This window comes from Podarcis erhardii, assembly GCF_964252035.2.
Source record: "Podarcis erhardii genome assembly, chromosome: 2".
Taxonomy (NCBI): Eukaryota; Metazoa; Chordata; class Lepidosauria; order Squamata; family Lacertidae; genus Podarcis; species Podarcis erhardii.
In genome coordinates, this window is record NC_138498.1 from 84,544,473 (window position 1) to 84,561,855 (window position 17,383).

Consider the following 17,383-nt stretch of genomic DNA (forward strand, 5'->3'; position numbering starts at 1 on the left):
CAACAACAACAACACGCTTTGTGCATCCATGTCAAATCTCGCCCCTTTTGAAATTTATTTATTGCAGTGTATTTTTCTTTTTTTGCAAATCTACCAAAGAATCAAATCAAATCAAATCAGGATTAAGGGGTTTTCTCAAGACGGTAGAGGGCATGTGTTCCGTTGCTGTAGTAGCACTTGCGATTCTTCTGAAAGGAAATGCTCTGTGGGGGCAGGAGACAAAAAATGGGGAGCTGAGAAGGGTCAGTTGGGGGGGAGAGTGAGAAATATCCCTATTTTCATCTGAGGAGCATTGGAAGGTCTGTTACTATTGAGAAGGTGCTAGAAGCTGGGCATGCAAAGCCCTGGGTTGCTCCAGTGGCGTAGCGTGGGTTGTCAGCACCCGGGGCAAGGCAAGTAATTTGCGCCCCCTAACCCATGGATTTACGCCCCCTAACCCGTGGATTTGCGCCCCCTAACCCTAACCCCCAGATGTTGTGGCCGGTGCGGCCGGCCCCCCCTGCACCCCCCACGCTACGCCACTGGGTTGCTCACATGATGCCATTCTCTGACCAGATGGATGACCTTCTTTTAAGGAATGGTAGTGAAAGGACAGATGAACAACATTTTGACTGTTCAAAATGTATATTTCTCCTCTTGCAGGGTTTTTTTAAAACAAGAAGCCAGGTAAACGTTTCCTACTGGGATGATTTATGTTTAGTGAATCCTGCCTCAGAGAAATGAATACAATTCAACAGCACTGGAGGTCCCCTCCAGCCTTATGAATCTATAAATAAATGCCAGCAGGACATTCAACAGCCTTGATCCACAAGGCTCTGAACAGCTTTTTGACAGCCAATCAACAGGGCTATAGAAGAACGATGCTATTAACAAGCAAACCTGCCCCAGTTGCTATCTTTTGGCAGGAGGGTGGTGTTTAGTAATTTAAAAAAGCATATCTCCCTATCATTGTTTCAAGGAAGAAGCGGGAAGACCATATTGGAAAATGCCCTCTGGATATCCATCTAAAATCGTGCAATACGTAAGGATGGGCAAGGAAACTTCCCTTCCCTGTGTTTGCTGTAGAAGTCAAACAAAAAGGAACAGGATCTGATGTTGACGATAGTGTGGAAGTACATGTGTGTGTAATGTACACACATATACAAACATTTGCTCATTAAATACACAGCCAAGATCTTTGCCTGTGCTCTAGTTCACTTGTAATAATATACAGTACGGAGAAGATATTCCAGCAAATTTGGACGCATGTTTCCAACGTATGTTTTCTTTCACTGTCTCCTGATGAAAACATAACTTGGAACATGTGCTCGATGTTAATAAGCATTCAAATTCACTTTACAAGCAAACGTTAATGATACTCGTGGCCAGCTTTGGGGGCTGAATCCTGGCCCCCTAGACAGTCTCAGCTAAAGATCATGGATAAAGCGCTTGGCCTGTCTCTGCCTCATGGCAAGGGTGGGTATTCGCCCCCCCTTCCCTCCCGAGTCTCAAAGCAGCTACAAAACCATTCTGTGATTACGACTGCAGCATGTTATGTATATCTTCTCACGGGAGGTCCCACACATCTCTGTGAAGCAGAGGGGCCAGAGAGCTGCCACCTACATTGCTTCAGCCCTCACTTTGATCTGCAAAAAAGCAGATATCCACACAGAGGAAAATGACCCTTGATTGACTTAAATATGTACCTAGATCTGAAGCTGTATATAAAACATATTCACCAACCATGCAGAAAACACGAGTCAAAATAGCACTTGGAAGGCAGTTGTGAACCAGACATTTGGAGTGGCATCTAACCACCACTTAGTTACTATTCTGAAGCAACTTTAGCGTACTTGCACTATGGAATAATCTCAGTCAATTACAGTGGTACCTCTGGTTAAGTACTTAATTTGTTCCGGAGGTCCGTTCTTAACCTGAAACAGTTCTTTAGCTAATGGGGCCTGCTGCTGCTGCCGTGCCACCAGAGCACGATTTCTGTTCTCATCCTGAAGCAAAGTTCTTAACCTGAGGTACTATTTCTGGGTTAGCGGAGTCTGTAACCTGAAGCGTATGTAACCTGAAGTGTATGTAACCCGAGGTACCACTGTATATATTTTGGGGGCATGGGGATCATAGCAGATATGAGAAAGCAGCCTTCCCTCTGAACACAGAGTTTCCAAGTAAATGTGAATAGTCTTGTGCTGTTAAGAGGTGGAGGTCATATTTACAACCAGACTTGACTACTGCAAGACATTATGCATGCCCTTGAAGATTGCTCAGAATCAACAATAGGTTCAAAACGTGGCAGCCAGGACCAGAATGCAGTACTGTCTGCTTGGAATGTATCTCACCAGCATTATACAAAAAAATAAAATAAAAAACTCTACTGATTCCCAGTTTGCTTTTCATTTTCCAGACATACTTTGAGACGTGTTTTTCTTTTCTTTTCTTTTTTCTTTTCTTTTCTTGGTGGAGTAGAAGGACCATAGTTCAGTAGTAAAGCCATGCTTTGAATGCAGAAGGTCCCAGGTTCAAACCCCCCTATTCCTTTCTGAAACCCCGGAGAGGCACAGCCAATCAGAGTTGACAATACTAAGCTTAGATGGACCAATGGCCTGACTCAGTATGAGAACTTTCTTCTGTTCCTGTAAAGCCTATTAAGAATGAATTAAATAAATTTAATTTAATGAATTAAAGGAAGAAAGAATTCGAGGTGGTTTGTTTTAGAACATAGCATCTGTCTTGTCAATGTTACAAGGTATGATTCCTTTCTAATTGATCTTTGTCCAAAGTTAAGACCTTTAAGTAGCTACCTTATAACCAGAATACCAAGGAGGAACTGACAAAAGTAGCCAGTGAGTCCACCTTGCAAAAGAGATTGCAAACTAAAGGGCAAGCATTCAGGTTGTAGACAGCATCATGACTTTATAAGGCATTCCTTTTTTCCATCCATTCACCAGCCACTGAACATTCACAGGGCTGTTGCTCAGATTCAGGGGAACCTGGACAGGAATTTTCAGTGGGCACATCAGAAAGTACATATTCCCTTTCTGGGCATTGGATTCCTCTGCCAGCATGATGAAAGCACCAAGGGCTCTTCCACGTATCTGGCAATCTTTGAGTGTACTTTTACACTCCATGGATAAGTTGCCTATTTGGTAGGCCATTATTATTCCTAGTTTACAAATAGGGAACTGATTCTGAAAGAAAGCAATTTTCCCACAGTTGACCAGTGAGATCATAGCTGAGTTACAATCATGGCATTCCAGATCCCGTGGGAGTGCTGTCTCCATTGGACAACAGTGGGTCTCTGCCCATAAAACAAAGGCACATTAGGTTAGTTATTTATTTGGAAAAAAATATACCACGTTTTCCTCCAAGGAGCTCAAAGTGGTGCACATTGTTCTCCAACTCCCCAGTTTATCCTCACAACAACCCTATGAGGTAAGTTAGGCTGAGAGGCAGTGACTGACCCTAGTCCCCCAGTGAGCTTCATGGCTGTGTGGGAATTTCGTATCCTGGTCTACCAGGTCATAGTACAACACTCTGATGGCCATCAAAATCTTTAGCTTAACCAGCTACGTACCTCTAGTGCAGGCTTCCTCAAACTCGGCCCTCCAGATGTTTTTGGCCTATAACTCCCATGATCCCTAGCTAGCAGGACCAGTGGCCCAGGATGATGGGAATTGTAGTCTCAAAACCTCTGGAGGGCTGAGTTTGAGGAAGCCTGTTCTAGTGCAATGGTGGTTCATGTGATGCCCTCCAGATGTTACTGGAGTAAAACTTCCATCAGCCACAGCTAGCATGGCCATTGGCCAGGGATGATGGAGGTGGTATACCAATAACATCTGGTTGGCACCATGTTGGTTACCGCTGCTCCGTCGCTATGTACATGTTATTGGCTTGAAACACAGCTATGTCGTTCTTTTTCTCAATTTGGATTAAAGCTGGTTTGGCGGAAAACACATCAAAACATAGCATTTCAAAAAAACCTCTAGCATAGATATGAATTGTGGCTATCACTGTGCGTATACCACTTCCCAAACTAGTGAATGCAGAGTAAACAGAAGTTTGTGTACAGCTTAAGTGTATCAATATAATGATAAGTTGGAGGGGCTCTTCCACAATGGCAGTCTATGGATGGGTGCTCCTCCAAGGAACATACAGGTTAATCCAGTTAAATAAAAATATCAAACATACACAGATTCAGAAAAAATTGTGAGAACAGATGCAAAAGCTAAGCATAAAATCTAGATATTTGAAATCAGTGGCAGGTAGATTCTATAGCTCCTATGACATACATACTTTCTACTGTTATCAGATCAAAAACTTTTTACTAAGTAGGTGGTTAAAAGAAACTTTATTTACTTTTACTTGCTGATTCCATCTCAAGTCTTGGGTGTTTTGTGTTAATGTTTCATAACGCTGGTTACCAGCAGCCCACACCAAACATCCCTCCTAACAACAGTATAACTATAAAAGCAGTTATTTTACCCTTTATAGGAAGAACCAGAACAACCAGCCGAAGTACCAAAAGGCCATGCGTAGTCATGAGTTGCAGCTGGCAGCTAGCTGCATAGTTGCCTATAAGCCATTTACTGTGCTCAGTTAATTGAATGGGTGGGCCAGCCCCTTAGTAGGTTATTCATACTTAAAACAAAAATCCCACCTTGTAATACTTTTACTTTTAGGACAATAGCAAAAGTAAAGTTTAAATTCAGGCACTACCCATAACTGCTCTGGAATTATTGGAATCTAGAGCAGGGAACCATAAGATGACCCCCAACTATCACTGGAGCTTGTTTCTGAGAGGCAACAGTGGCTTTCCACCACTGGATGTCACAGCTAGTCTGGCAGGCAATTAAAGTTCTCCGGCACCTGCAAGTCCTTCACTGCTGGTGATGGCTAAGGTCCCAATCCTAATCCCACTTACCCGGGAGTAAGACTCACTGAATTCAGTAGGGTTTACTCCTGAGTAGGCATGGTTGGGCAGCATCCTGGCCACAATAAGAGACAATGCTACAGTTCATCCACTGATGAACCCTGTTTTCCAGCGACTGCTGGGAACATGAACCTTCCTGCCAGGCTTGCTCCGATCATAGCTCTTTCCATGGCTGACAAGTCTTCCAAGCGACTCTGACATTTGCATTAGTTTGGAATCTGCTTCTCCCTTCCTTCCCATCTCGGCAGCAAGCCATTGTGCTGTGGCCAAATCAGGATGAGGGGCAAGGCGCTGTAAGTTTGCAACAAACACTCCACCTTGAATCAAACTGGAAAGGCAGGAGCATGTGTCATTCTCACAGTGCCAATGGGAATCTATGAAATATCCACAACATTGCACTGAATTTGGTTTCCTCCATGACCCAAAACACATTGCTTGGTCTCCCAACCCCTCTGTCCCCATAAATACATTGGACTTGGCATCAGCTCAGAGGGCAACTCACAGGCATTGCTCTTCGTGGCATTTCAATGGCTGGCTAGGAAATGCAATTACTGTTCCTAACTATCATGATGACAGGAAAGGAATTATCCAAGTATGACATATTCCCTTTAAATTTCAGGGAAGGGCTTCTGGAAGCACACCAAAAGACATTGCAGATGGGGGCTGCTGGAGTCCTTTCCGCCATGCCTCCCCTAACGTCACATGTGCTGTTTGTGGCACAGGCCACTTAGCTGTATGCTATGATGTATACATCCGTTATCTTGGGGATGTGCCAGTTACATTTATGGCACATAGCTCTTCTTTCCTGTGTTGTGGTTGAGCAAATAGCCACAGTCAGATACACAGTGCTTTTGTGACTAACCCAACCATACAGAGGAAGTTTCTGAAAGAAGAGGAATCTGAGCTCATGATTCAAAAAGCCAGTCGCCCTTACCAATAAATCCGAACGCAGAACAAGCTCAAAAAGGACCAAGCCCACAGCCAGAATTCTTGTAGTGAGAATCCTGGAGGATAGGAAATTGAAGAAGAGTCAGAACATAAATACAGGTAGACTAATATATTTAAGTGTCTAAGCGAGCATTTGGGTAAAAAAATAAGAAGCCTGCTAACTGAGAAGCACAGCTAAAGTCTACAAAGAGATCGTTTATTTCCACTTCTTTTAACTTCCCCCGCCCCATCCCTCTTTCTTTCTAGTGCAGCCTTCCCTCTCTCTCACATGAGCATCCTCATATATTTTCCTGGGGTGGGGCAAAATAAAACATTGAAAGGGTGGAGCAGGCGAATTTCTCACAAACAAAATGAGAAGAATGGTGTTTGCATGCTTTGCCTCAAATCTTAGGTTGCAAAAATGACAAACTTACTTTAGCAAAAAACCATGAAATTTGGGGAATTTGGGGGGTTGCGCTTCATTCCAGGGGCACCAAGGAAAGCATGGCACCCATGGGTGGTGATCCCTGCATTAGAACATCCAAACACAGCCCTTGGCTGAAAAGGCAGGCTGATCCTATACACATTTCCAAGGGTTTGTAGCTCAGTGGTTGAGTATGAAGAAGTTCCCAGATTCAATCCCTTGCATCTCCAAGGAGGAGTGGGAAACCCAGGCCTGAAACCCCGGAGAGCTGCTGCCAATCAGTGTGACCAATCATGAGCTAGATGAGCCAATGGGCCATCTTGGTATAAGGCAGCTTCTTATGCATTCCAGGCAGAAATGAAAGTCAACGCTTTCCCACTGAACTTCTCCTAGTCACAAAGTTGTTAAAGCACTGGGGGGGGGGGATCCAAGCCCATGTAGGATTGGTATTCACTTGTGTAGACCACTGGGTGTTAGAGACTGTTCTAGAAGGCTAGAAACTGTTGTAAGCTAGTGACATTTTTTATGATTTAAAACAGGAGGCTTCCACCTTGACTGATTTTCCAGCTTGTTCTCTCCCACACCCTCTCTGCAGCTGGCCACACCTCCTCACTACTTGGTGGCTTCCAGCTCATCATATCTTAAAGCAGGAGTGCACAACCTTTTGGGGGCACATTTAGAAAAAATGAATTGCTCTGGGCAGCAGAAAACACACATTCCACACAACGAAATCTGACAATGCTTCAGAACCTTATTTGTGAAAAAGTGACAATGACCGACTCTCCCCAAAAGAAATAAAAAACAGGCAAAGAAACAGCAGGCAACCACCTGAAAACAGCACTGGAAAGCCTCCTAAAACACATACACACAAACTGAGAGGAGCAGTGGGCCTTGCCTGAGGGTGCCAGGGTGCCTACAGGTGCCATGTTTGGAGACCTCAGTCTTAAAGGAAATTTACCCTCTCGACGCTGACCTTAAAGTGATGGCTTGTGGATGAAAGTGGATTGTGCTGTGATTCATCACTGCTTCCATATTCTTGGGGAAGACCTCTTGGGCAAGATGCCCCCAGTGGGCCTACCTCCTCAAGCAGGCCTCGCCTCCGTGCCAAAATTGACAAAGGAAGCCATGGGGTTTAGCTGTGGGCCCTTACTTGGATGTGAGCCTAACAGTGCTGTTCTCTGATGTTGATTCTACATGCATGAGACTACAAGGAAAGCCCTGCTTTTCTTATGTTCCCTGCCTCTGGCATGGGAGGTAGAACATAGCCACTGATGGCCATGAATTTGGCCGGTCCTCTTTTAAAGCCATCCGAACAGGTGGCTGTCACGGCATCCTGTCGTGACCTTGGGGGGCTGGCACAGCTACTCTTTTGTTGCTGTTGTTTAGCTTTAAAAGCAACAGCAGAAGAAGATGGAGAACCAAAAAATTCAAAAGAGAACATGTACTCCTGTGGTCTCACAGTTGCATAGTTGTGAAGTGATTTCAGCAGATACAACTTTTACAGACAGAAACAAGTCTTTTTGTCTTTTTCAGAATTACATGTGCAAGTATGTCCCCCCTTTCCTGAAAGGACCTCAAGGCTGGTTTCTCCCAACATTTTATCCTCACAACAACCCTGTGAGGTAGGATAGGCCGCTAAGAGATAGTGGCTGGCCCAAGGTTATTCCGTGTGCTTTGTGGCCGAGTGGGAATTTGAACCCTGGCCTCCCACCAGGCCCTAGTCCTGGCATTCAACACTACACCACACTGTTGCAGGAACACACCCCATATAGGTGGTGCCATAAACCTGAAACTTAAAAGCCTAACAAATACCTTATGGCAAAGCTTCCATAGATTAGGGCATTATTAATCTTTAAGGTACCTGCGCCCCAATATTATTTGACATTTCTTTCACGCAAGTGTTATTGGTGGAAGAGATTTGAATCTGGGCATCCCAAAGGAAAAAAAGTTAAAACTGGGCGGCAGTAGGAGCTTTCACGGGCCTGACAAAACCAGGACTGCAATGGAAGGAAGGGGCTGTCATGCGGTGTGCGCAGCGCCTCGGACGGGGGTGGGGGGCAGCGTTTTCCTCTTCTCTCCCCCCCCCCCAGCAGTTGTGCCGCTCCGCGTGCTCCGCCCCCTCCCTGGCTGGGGTCCAATCCCTTGGCCGCCGTGGGGTATATATAACATCTCCAGGCGCAGACGGCGCGCAATAGTTCCTCTCTGCAAGATTGTTTGGAGGCGAGCACGTGTGCGCTCCGGAGGCGACGCTGGGCTGGTGGAGCCGGGCGGCTGGGGTTGCCAAGCTAACGGCGCTGTTCCTTCTCTTCCCCTGTAGGTTTCGCCGCTTGTACACTTGGCTGCGACCCAGAAGCAGCAGCGCGAGGGAGGGAGCCAGCAAACCAGCCTCGGCGGGCGGGTTGGTCGGCCTGCCCGCTCATTACCGCCAGGAGGAGGCGGGGCGGCGGCCTCGACATGAGCACGCAGGCGCGGGGCCAGGCTGCTCGCAGTGACTGGAGCGGCGGCGGCAGCAGCAGCAGCAGCAGCTTGCAGCCTCAGTGGCAGGAGCAGCAGCAACAGCACCACCAGCAACATCTCCTCCACCACCTTCCTCCTCCTCCTCCTCCTCCCTTGGGCCGCAGCGACCTCGAAGGCGACCCCGCCGCAGCCATGCCGGTGACCGAGAAGGACCTGGCCGAGGACGCGCCCTGGAAGCGGATCCAGCAGAACACCTTCACCCGCTGGTGCAACGAGCACCTCCGCTGCGTGAACAAGCGCATCGGTAACCTGCAGTTCGACCTGAGCGACGGGCTGCGCCTCATCGCGCTGCTGGAGGTGCTGAGCCAGAAGCGCATGTACCGCAAGTACCACCAGCGACCCACCTTCCGGCAGATGCAGCTGGAGAACGTGTCCGTGGCGCTCGAGTTCCTGGAGAAGGAGAACATCAAGCTGGTCTCCATCGGTGAGCTTGTGGCGCGCCCGTCGGGGCTGGGCAAAAGAACGGGGACGCGCGGGCTTCCGCGTGTGGCGAGAGCAGCGCTTACGGGCTGCAGGCTGCCTGAGGGAAGCAGCTCAGTTTCTGCATCCTCGGACCTCTTTAGTTGGGCTTGGCACTTCGTTTCAAACCAGCCGTCCGGGCACCTCTTGTGCCTGGGGGTTACGGCTCAAGGTTTTGGGGGCAAACTCAAACCAGCTCGTCTGTTGGCAGCTGCGGGGAGGTGTCTGAATTCCTCCCGGCGTGAGGAAGGCAGAAGTGGGGCCAAAGCGCCTGGCAGTGGGTGCCCCGTCGAGTTGCCGCTCCGCTAGAGTAGCGAGCGGCTGGACGGGCGAGGTGGGCGCGGCTCTGCTGCTGAGCGTCTTCCTGCGGCGCCGACGAGCCCCCGGGAGCCCAGCGTGGAGGGCGGCTGTGGGGAGGAGCCGCCCAACCCGACCCTCCCGGGGCGGGTACTTGCCGGCTTGTTGCACCCTGCGAGCTTGGAAACCAGCTCGGCTCTTAGCCTACCGCCCGCCAAAGGAGGACTCTTAAGCCCCCCCCCCCTCACTTCACGGTCTCTTAAGTAAAGCACGCCGGTTGGGAGGAGGAGGGACGCCCAGGCGTCGGGTATTTGCATGCTCTCTTCCCCCGCCCCAATTAATGGTGTCTCCGCCATCTACACACTCCCCCGTCCCCGGGCTCGCATTGAACCGTAAACGGGGCCCGAGCCTAATCCTGGGAAAGCGGAGAAATGGCTGGCGCTGCTCAGACAGGATTTCCTGAGGTGCCTCCCTCCCAGCACAGGGAGAAGTATCTGAAGTATCTGAAGAAGTGTGCATGCACACGAAAGCTCATACCTAGAACTAACTCAGTTGGTCTTTAAGGTGCTACTGGAAGGAATTTTTTTATTTTGTTCCCTCCCAGCAGGTAGAGCCACTTCCTTTTGGCGGCAAAGACTTCGGTTTCCATGCTGGAGGTTTCGGAAGGGTGTGCGCTGTATAAAAGCCCAGTCTCTGATCTGAGACCAGCTTCTTCTCTGCTTTCCTGGGAGAAGCAGGCATAGGGCTGAACTTGGTTCCCGTTTAAAATTAAAAGAGCAGCTGCGGGGCTTGTGGTGAAAGCAGTGCTCTGCCCCTCAAGTAGCATGTCAGGAAGAAAACCCAGCCGGCCTAATCATTTTATTCTCTGGGTCTGGAGAACGTGGTGTAGCCAAAATGTGCTGTGCTGTTGGTTCTGTGCACTAAGGATGCAGTATATAAGGAATGCTAATAATTCCTTGTTAAATTGTTTTAATACCTTACTTAGCAAGCATTCTAAAGTGTCTGGATTTCTAAAAGTGTGACTGTGATAGTACATCTATTTTGACCATTAGGATTTGACGTTAAGACTAATTTGGTAGAGACTATTCACACCTATTTTTTCAGTTGGCACTGCTGTTGAGTCAGCTGTGACCAGGTTCTTGGTGGAATGGGACAAACTGCAAAATGATAGGCTATGTATGGTAATCTGGGTGTACATATTTGACACATCACACCTGTAAGGTGTTGTGCACTATTAACTAACTTGTCACCTATCAAAGGGATAGCTGCAGCAAAATACAATCTTGTTGAGCCCTCAAAGACTGACATCCTGATGGCATAAGCTTTTGTGGACTAGCCCACTAGATTAGATGCATGATGTTACCCTGAATTGCAGGTACATATGCAATGTGTGTTGTAGAATCGAAGTGTGAAAGGATCTCAGTCATCTAGTCCATTCTTCTGTGAATACAGGAAACTGTATTGTGACTCCCTTAAAAATTGTCCATGGATAATGACACTCCATATTTTCTCTTTTAAAGCTGCATTTTTCTAAGCTTACGAGTTGGGAGGTGGTAGTGGTAGAGAGGGAAGATACTAGTCAGCTTCTGTCTAGTCAGAAACCATTTGTAAAGGACTAGATGGCATTTCAGATGCTGTGATTAAAAGGCTGCCAGTGTCCTAAGCACAACAAACTTCCAAGATACAGTTGAACTATAGAATGGATAAATGTAGTCTGATTACAATAGCCATTAATTGCATAGAAAGCTCTGCAGCTAAGTACTGTTGCTTTGACTGTGTTTCTGGTGTCTTTTATGTTGGGAATCTTTTCTTGCAAAATGCAGAACTTGTATTAAAGGAGGGAATAAATAATGCAAAATAGCACTAGGAGGTGTTTCTGGATAATATCGCATGGATAGAATGCCAGCTGAAATTATCGAGAGGCTAAACCTGATGCCTTGTGGACACCTGTAGTGTATACCAAGAATGCAGGATATACTTCACAACAGTTGTGTTTGTGAAAACATGTAGGTAGCACAAACAAAATATTTTACTGTGGCTTAAAAATGTTAACTATAAAAAAATCTTAAATGGCTTTTTCAGCAGCTGAAGCGACATCAACAGCGCACCTGCTTTTCTGCTACCAATCACAATTCTAAAGTGACACAAAATTGAACACTTCTGCTTTTAACAGCTACATGAACCTTTGCATGTTTTCTGGGAAGTAAATCAAAGGGGGATAATTGGGAGTGCGTGTGCACAGCCTGTTGGGTCCATAGAGCATGAAAGCAGGAAGGGGTCTTGCAGAATTAGGTTTTTACTAAGGCAGGCCCATACCCTGAGGCAGAAAATGCGCATTATCCAACTTGTCCGTGAATGTTTATGGATGAAGGCTATGTGATATTTAGGGAGGAAATTATGCATCTACTAGCAACTGCCCATAATTCCCATTTTAAGAGTTGCAAAATGTAGGATCAGTAAAGTGACAAATACTCTTAAAACATTTTCACAAAGATAAACTTAATTGGCAGGGTTTTTCTGGGCAGAGACTTCATCCATTGGCCAAAACCCAAAACAAAAAAACTCTGCCACCAAGCAACTTGGTAACCATTCTCAATGATAGTTTAATGCTCTCAGTTGCAGATGCAGCTTTTTTCAAGGCAGTAATGGATATATTTTGGGAGCACTGAATGCTACTCTGAACCTTCAACAGAAATAGTGGGGGCATGAGTATAAAGTACATCATTTGCAAATGAAGGCAGCTTTCAAACTTTTAAAAAGATGGGTTAATAGCAAGTGGTTCTCATAGCCAGATCTTGCTGTGTTCTCTATTAGCAGCCAAGTAGTAGCACAGAACTGGTGTGTTAACAAGCAAAAGAAAATAAAACTAATACCTGCCTGTGGGAGCTGAAATCTAACTTTCTAACAATTGTTGCCCTGTTTGGAAGTCTGTCTGAGTTTTAACTGGGGAAGTAACTTCGCTTCTCTCTGCAGTGGTGTCTCTGGAGTATAGAACTATGTTATGAGCAAAACGTGACCTTGAGTTAGAGACCTGAAACAGAACTTCAGAGACGTCCTGTCTGTGTAAATAGAGTTGAGGCTTCAAGGAAAAGTATAGGAGAAAAGAATGTTGGTTCTCTGTATGTAACCCATATGTTTTGAAGCACGGAAACCTTGCTGAGCTCTGAATCAGACTCCTTGTGGGAAAATACCTTTGACAGCTGTTGCAAACTTGCTTTTCCAGGGATTACTTCACTCTGATTTCTTTTCAGTTTAAATATTAACAGCAGAATATTGTTGGTGCAAAGCGCCAACAGAAGTAACAAGCGGGATAATGTGTACTCCTGCAACTAGTGCTGGGTGCTGCTAATTTCAGAAACCCCATTAAAAACTGTTGTGGTGGGTGGGGGAAATTTTGCCTTTCACTAGACAAGGCCCCGCCCGTCCTGTACTGCCCCTGGGAGATGGCAAGCTGCCTCTTACAAGTTGGTACTCCAATGTCTGGGCAAAGCAGGAAGTGTTAGGCTCCTGCATGTGTGGATTACAGTACATTCTATGTAGCAGCAATATATTTGATTCTATCAGATTTATTGCAACATGTTTAAGGAAAGTTTCTGAATTGTGTGCCCTGGGTAAGCTTAATGATAGCTGTGTTCTTCCTCCATTGTTGAAGGAAGTACGCCTTAGAATATCAGTTGGTGGGAGTCATAGGTGGGGGGGAGAGTGTTGTTGTGCTCAGGATCTGCTTTCACATTTCCCATAAGCATCTGGCTGGCCATTGTGAAAATAGGATGCTGGAGCAAGTGCTCTTCCCAAATATCCCAAATTCTCCAAGCTGCTTTAAATGCTAACATGTCATGTCACCTAAAGAGAGGTATAAACTTATCTTCGGGCCAGGGAATAGCAGAGGTATAATTTGGTGGCGGCATCATTTTGATACATTCCAAAGGATTAGAGATCAAAGGATCAAGCTTTGCTTTACAGCTGCTTTAGCTTCACCTCCTGTGAGGCACAAGCAGGCTGATGGACTATCCTCCTTCTTGTAGGTATTTTGTCACTCATCATGGGACAGGAAGGGTCAAAAGTTCCTGTGTGGTCTTGGAAGGCATTCTGTGCCATAGCTAGAACTTGAACACGAAATTCCATGCATGTTGCCTCCCAAGTTAAATCTCACTGAGTTCACTGGACTTTGCCCAGGTATAGGATTGCAGCCTAAAGCAAAGTAGGGGAACTTCAGAATCTCATGAAGGTTCCACCAGCATGCAGCTATACCTCCGATTCAGTTGCTGGAATAGGTTATCTTATAAAAGAATCACCTTGCTTGAAATAGGATTGAGCATCAGTGTGATCTATAAACTTACAACTTGTTAAGAAGTTCTTACTGAAATCTTAAGTACAAACAGCCCTACTAATTTTGCTCCAGGTGTTTATGTTCCTGAATCAGATAAAATCTGGCATTGCTATGGATAGCCCTGTTCAGCAGTGCTTAGGTCTAAAATATCGCATTTCAAATATAAGTGCATCACAATAATCTAAAGAATACCTTATTTTGTCACCCTCTTTCTATATTACATTGCAATACTGAAACCTTAAATATTACTGCCCAAAACCCTTCCCTGAATGATCATCTCACTAGTGTCTTGTAGCTCATGTCTAGATGCAGATTTATGTAATGAATTCATAGAATCATAGAATCATAGAATCATAGAATTGGAAGAGACCACAAGGGCCATCGAGTCCAACCCCCTGCCAAGCAGGAAACACCATCAGAGCACTCCTGACATATGGTTGTCAAGCCTCTGCTTAAAGACCTCCGAAGAAGGAGACTCCACCACACTCCTTGGCAGCAAATTCTACTGTCGAACAGCTCTTACTGTCAGGAGTGTTCTCTGCTAAACCGGTAGTGGTAGCTGGAATTTAGACTCTTACTTAGTAGCATATACCTCAATATTGAAAGCTGCTTCAGTCAACAAGAGACATATGAATCCTTTTTTGGAAGATGCATAGTTAAGCACCTGTATTTTGGCAGTTAACATGCAGCTAATGACTAGCTATCAAATTTAATAACTGATATTTTAGTGAACCATTTTGGTTCATTTGCCCCAAGCAGGTTCCAATGTAGCTTTCTTCTTAGGCTCACAATTGGGTTGCAAATGAAAGTGTAAGAAGTGGGAATTGATTCAAACTTTTAAAATTGTGATTGCTGTGTGATTGAGAGCGCCACTCCTGAAGTACAGGTTATGAGTGTGTGCCTCATTCGGTATATATTGCCAGATCTTTGTGGGAATTCTTTTCCTTCAGTAAACCTGGCAGGTTTTTTCATGAGCAATAAAATCCTAGTATATCGCCTACACTACACTCCTTAATGATTCACCCAAGTGAGCAGTTGGGTTGCCTTCAGTCTTATAACTAAATACAAACTGCAGCACTGAATACAGTGGTCTGCTGGTGGTAGGAGATGCAGTTTGGTTTCATGGCAAAGGCTCAAAGGAAACATGGAACCAAATCTCCATGAGCACTAGTAGACAAAATCATTTTTATTGTCCTGGGTCAGCTTGGAATTCAGAAGTCTCCTAATACATTCCTTTTTGAATACCCATGGTAATGTGTGCATAAGTGGAGTGTGATGGTCTCTTCCCAACTGATCAGGGATTGGATCCAGACTTCCTTTGATCAGTTCCATTCCGATGATGCTTCTGCCGATGGAAGGGGCGGGAGCTATTTCCCCTCCCCAGTGCCCCTCCCCCTGAAGCCTTTATGCCCCTGCCAATTGCTCAGGAGGATTGGGGATCCTTCAAAATGCTGTAGGCTTCAAGCAGAATTGGTGCAAATGTCTTATCTCCTCTCCTCCAGTGAAAACCTCCATTGGATTGGACAGCATGTACCACAAGCAGAAGGTGCCATTGCATTTGCAGAACAAAGTATTGATCCAAACCATAATCTTTTACCACCATCGTGTGGTAGAGGCAATAGCTCTCTACAACATAGGGTAGATAACTTTAGAAGTAGAAAAGCACTACACCCATGCTGACTCAGTTTAACAGGAACACTGATAAGCAATACTTGGATGTCACTATATGGAGAAATACTGAACCAATTCTTGCTAGACATTCAATCATGCAATGGTTGTACTATTTATCAGTGGCTCACTAGGGTGTGTGTTTGGGTGTGTGAATTGAGTTGCAATTAGTAATGCTATTGAAGCAACTTCCTGTCTTCATGTTGCAGTTCAAGGAATGAACCTGTACTCGACTTGGGGTTTTTGGGTGGAGTAGTTCAAATGAAATGTTTGATTTATGGGTTTCTTTATATGCAGTTGTCTCCGTGAACAGAAGTAGTAGCTTTTTAAATAGAGAGGGTGGTTTCACTGCTGCCAGCTAATGTCCACACCCCATGTTTATATATACTCAAAAACCTAGGTAACAGCTAAGCTAGCTACTGTTATGCAGCAATAATTGGCTGTTTTAGGATGTGGGGACTAGAAACCAGCATGTTTCTAGTCTGCACGATGCAGGAACATACCTTGTGTAATTGCAGAATCACCCCCAGCCTAGTATGATGTTCATACTTTGGTAATATTCTAGTTTCCTCAGGCAAGGAGCGGAGTGATGAAAGCATATGCCTTAAAATCCTCATGACAGTGGTTAATGCACCCTTCTTTGGTCAGGGGAAGATGGCGTAATACTTTGAGCAACATTCCAAAGAAGATTTCTGCCCCCGAGTTTGCGTGCCGTTGCCACCCATTGAACTTGAAAAATCCAGACCTTCAACACAAATTCAGTATTGTCCTTTCTGAGTGGCAATGTTTTTTTAAGGTCTTGGGCAGAGAGGGCTTCCCCAGTCCTGCAGCCTGAAATTTCTTGCCTAGGGATGCTGATGATTAGAACTTGGGACTTAGTCACACAAAGCATGAAGTGCTGGGAGTTGTACAGAAAACATGCTTGCCCTTTAGTATAGAAAAATATTTTTTTCTCTCTCTACTTGTGAATTGATAGCTTTGTTCAGGTTGGTGTGTGCAAAGAGGCTTTGGCTGCAATTAAAAATGACTCTGCTGGGTGAAAATGACATAGAAACCTCATTGGCAAATCTTTTGGAGTGTGTGTGATAGTATTGGAACTACTGGTGCTTGGATTGTATTCTTTAATCTTGAATTGGAAGCTTCTTAATGTACTCATAATAAAGGGTGGCATTGGTAGCTGAAATACATGTGTAACCTGAACTTATAAACAGACTTTGCTTGTTCTGTTTCAAAAAAGCATGTTCTTCTGTGTCTGCCTGATCAGAGCAAATGCTGGATCTTATAACTTACTGTTGAAAGGAATGTTGGCAGTTTCCTCCTCCCTCTCCTCCCATTTTGCAGAACCTTGCATAGGAACTATAAATGCCTAGAGATTATCACAGTGGAAATGGTGCTGCAAAGCACAACTCGCCACCTTTGCTCCTAGAACAATGATTTAGCAGACAAACTTCCTGAGGAGGAGCGCAAGGTTCAAGGATTGCTTTCTGCCTGTTGATTGACTCCTTAATCATCCTTAGTTAAAACTTGTCTACTTGAAAAGCCCAGTTACTTTTCTCGGGGCTTTACCACTGAGTTTCAGCTGGCATTATTGCTTTATTGCTAGTGAATACAAGAATTGTTATTCCTCTAATGTGCTAGGTTTTAATAATGGGTGAAATGTAAAATCATTGTAGATAAAATTGCTGTGTAGGAGGCTTTTTTTTTTTTTTTTGCCCAGTTTATAGTCGTGTGACACAGGGACATGAAACACTGACTCACTCTGCCCTACCCCTTCCAATGACATGTTTGTGCGTGTGTGCCTGGTTGCCTGGGCATCTAAATGACCTGGTAACTTAGAACA

General features: G+C 45.3%; 1 protein-coding gene and 1 long non-coding RNA gene across 4 annotated transcripts in view; one reads left to right on the forward strand and one right to left on the reverse strand.

The window, feature by feature from the left end:
- Positions 1-4,324: 4,324 nt before the first annotated feature.
- Positions 4,325-8,275, reverse strand: LOC309334805. The gene is made up of 3 exons (XR_014153277.1): positions 6,823-8,275; positions 5,856-5,925; positions 4,325-5,249 (listed from the first exon to the last, which is right to left on the reverse strand). It is a non-coding gene; the product is annotated as an uncharacterized lncRNA (long non-coding RNA).
- Positions 8,276-8,756: 481 nt separating this feature from the next.
- FLNB (filamin B) overlaps positions 8,757-17,383 on the forward strand; it is an 83,322-nt gene continuing 74,695 nt past the window's right edge. For 2 of the 3 annotated variants that reach the window (XM_081851044.1, XM_081851045.1), the window contains exon 1: positions 8,758-9,213. In XM_081851044.1, coding sequence (XP_081707170.1) covers positions 8,922-9,213 — 292 coding nt within the window. In that variant the 5' untranslated portion in view covers positions 8,758-8,921. Of the gene's footprint in view, positions 9,214-17,383 lie in introns of all 3 variants that reach the window. The other variant, XM_081851043.1, reaches the window with a different exon arrangement.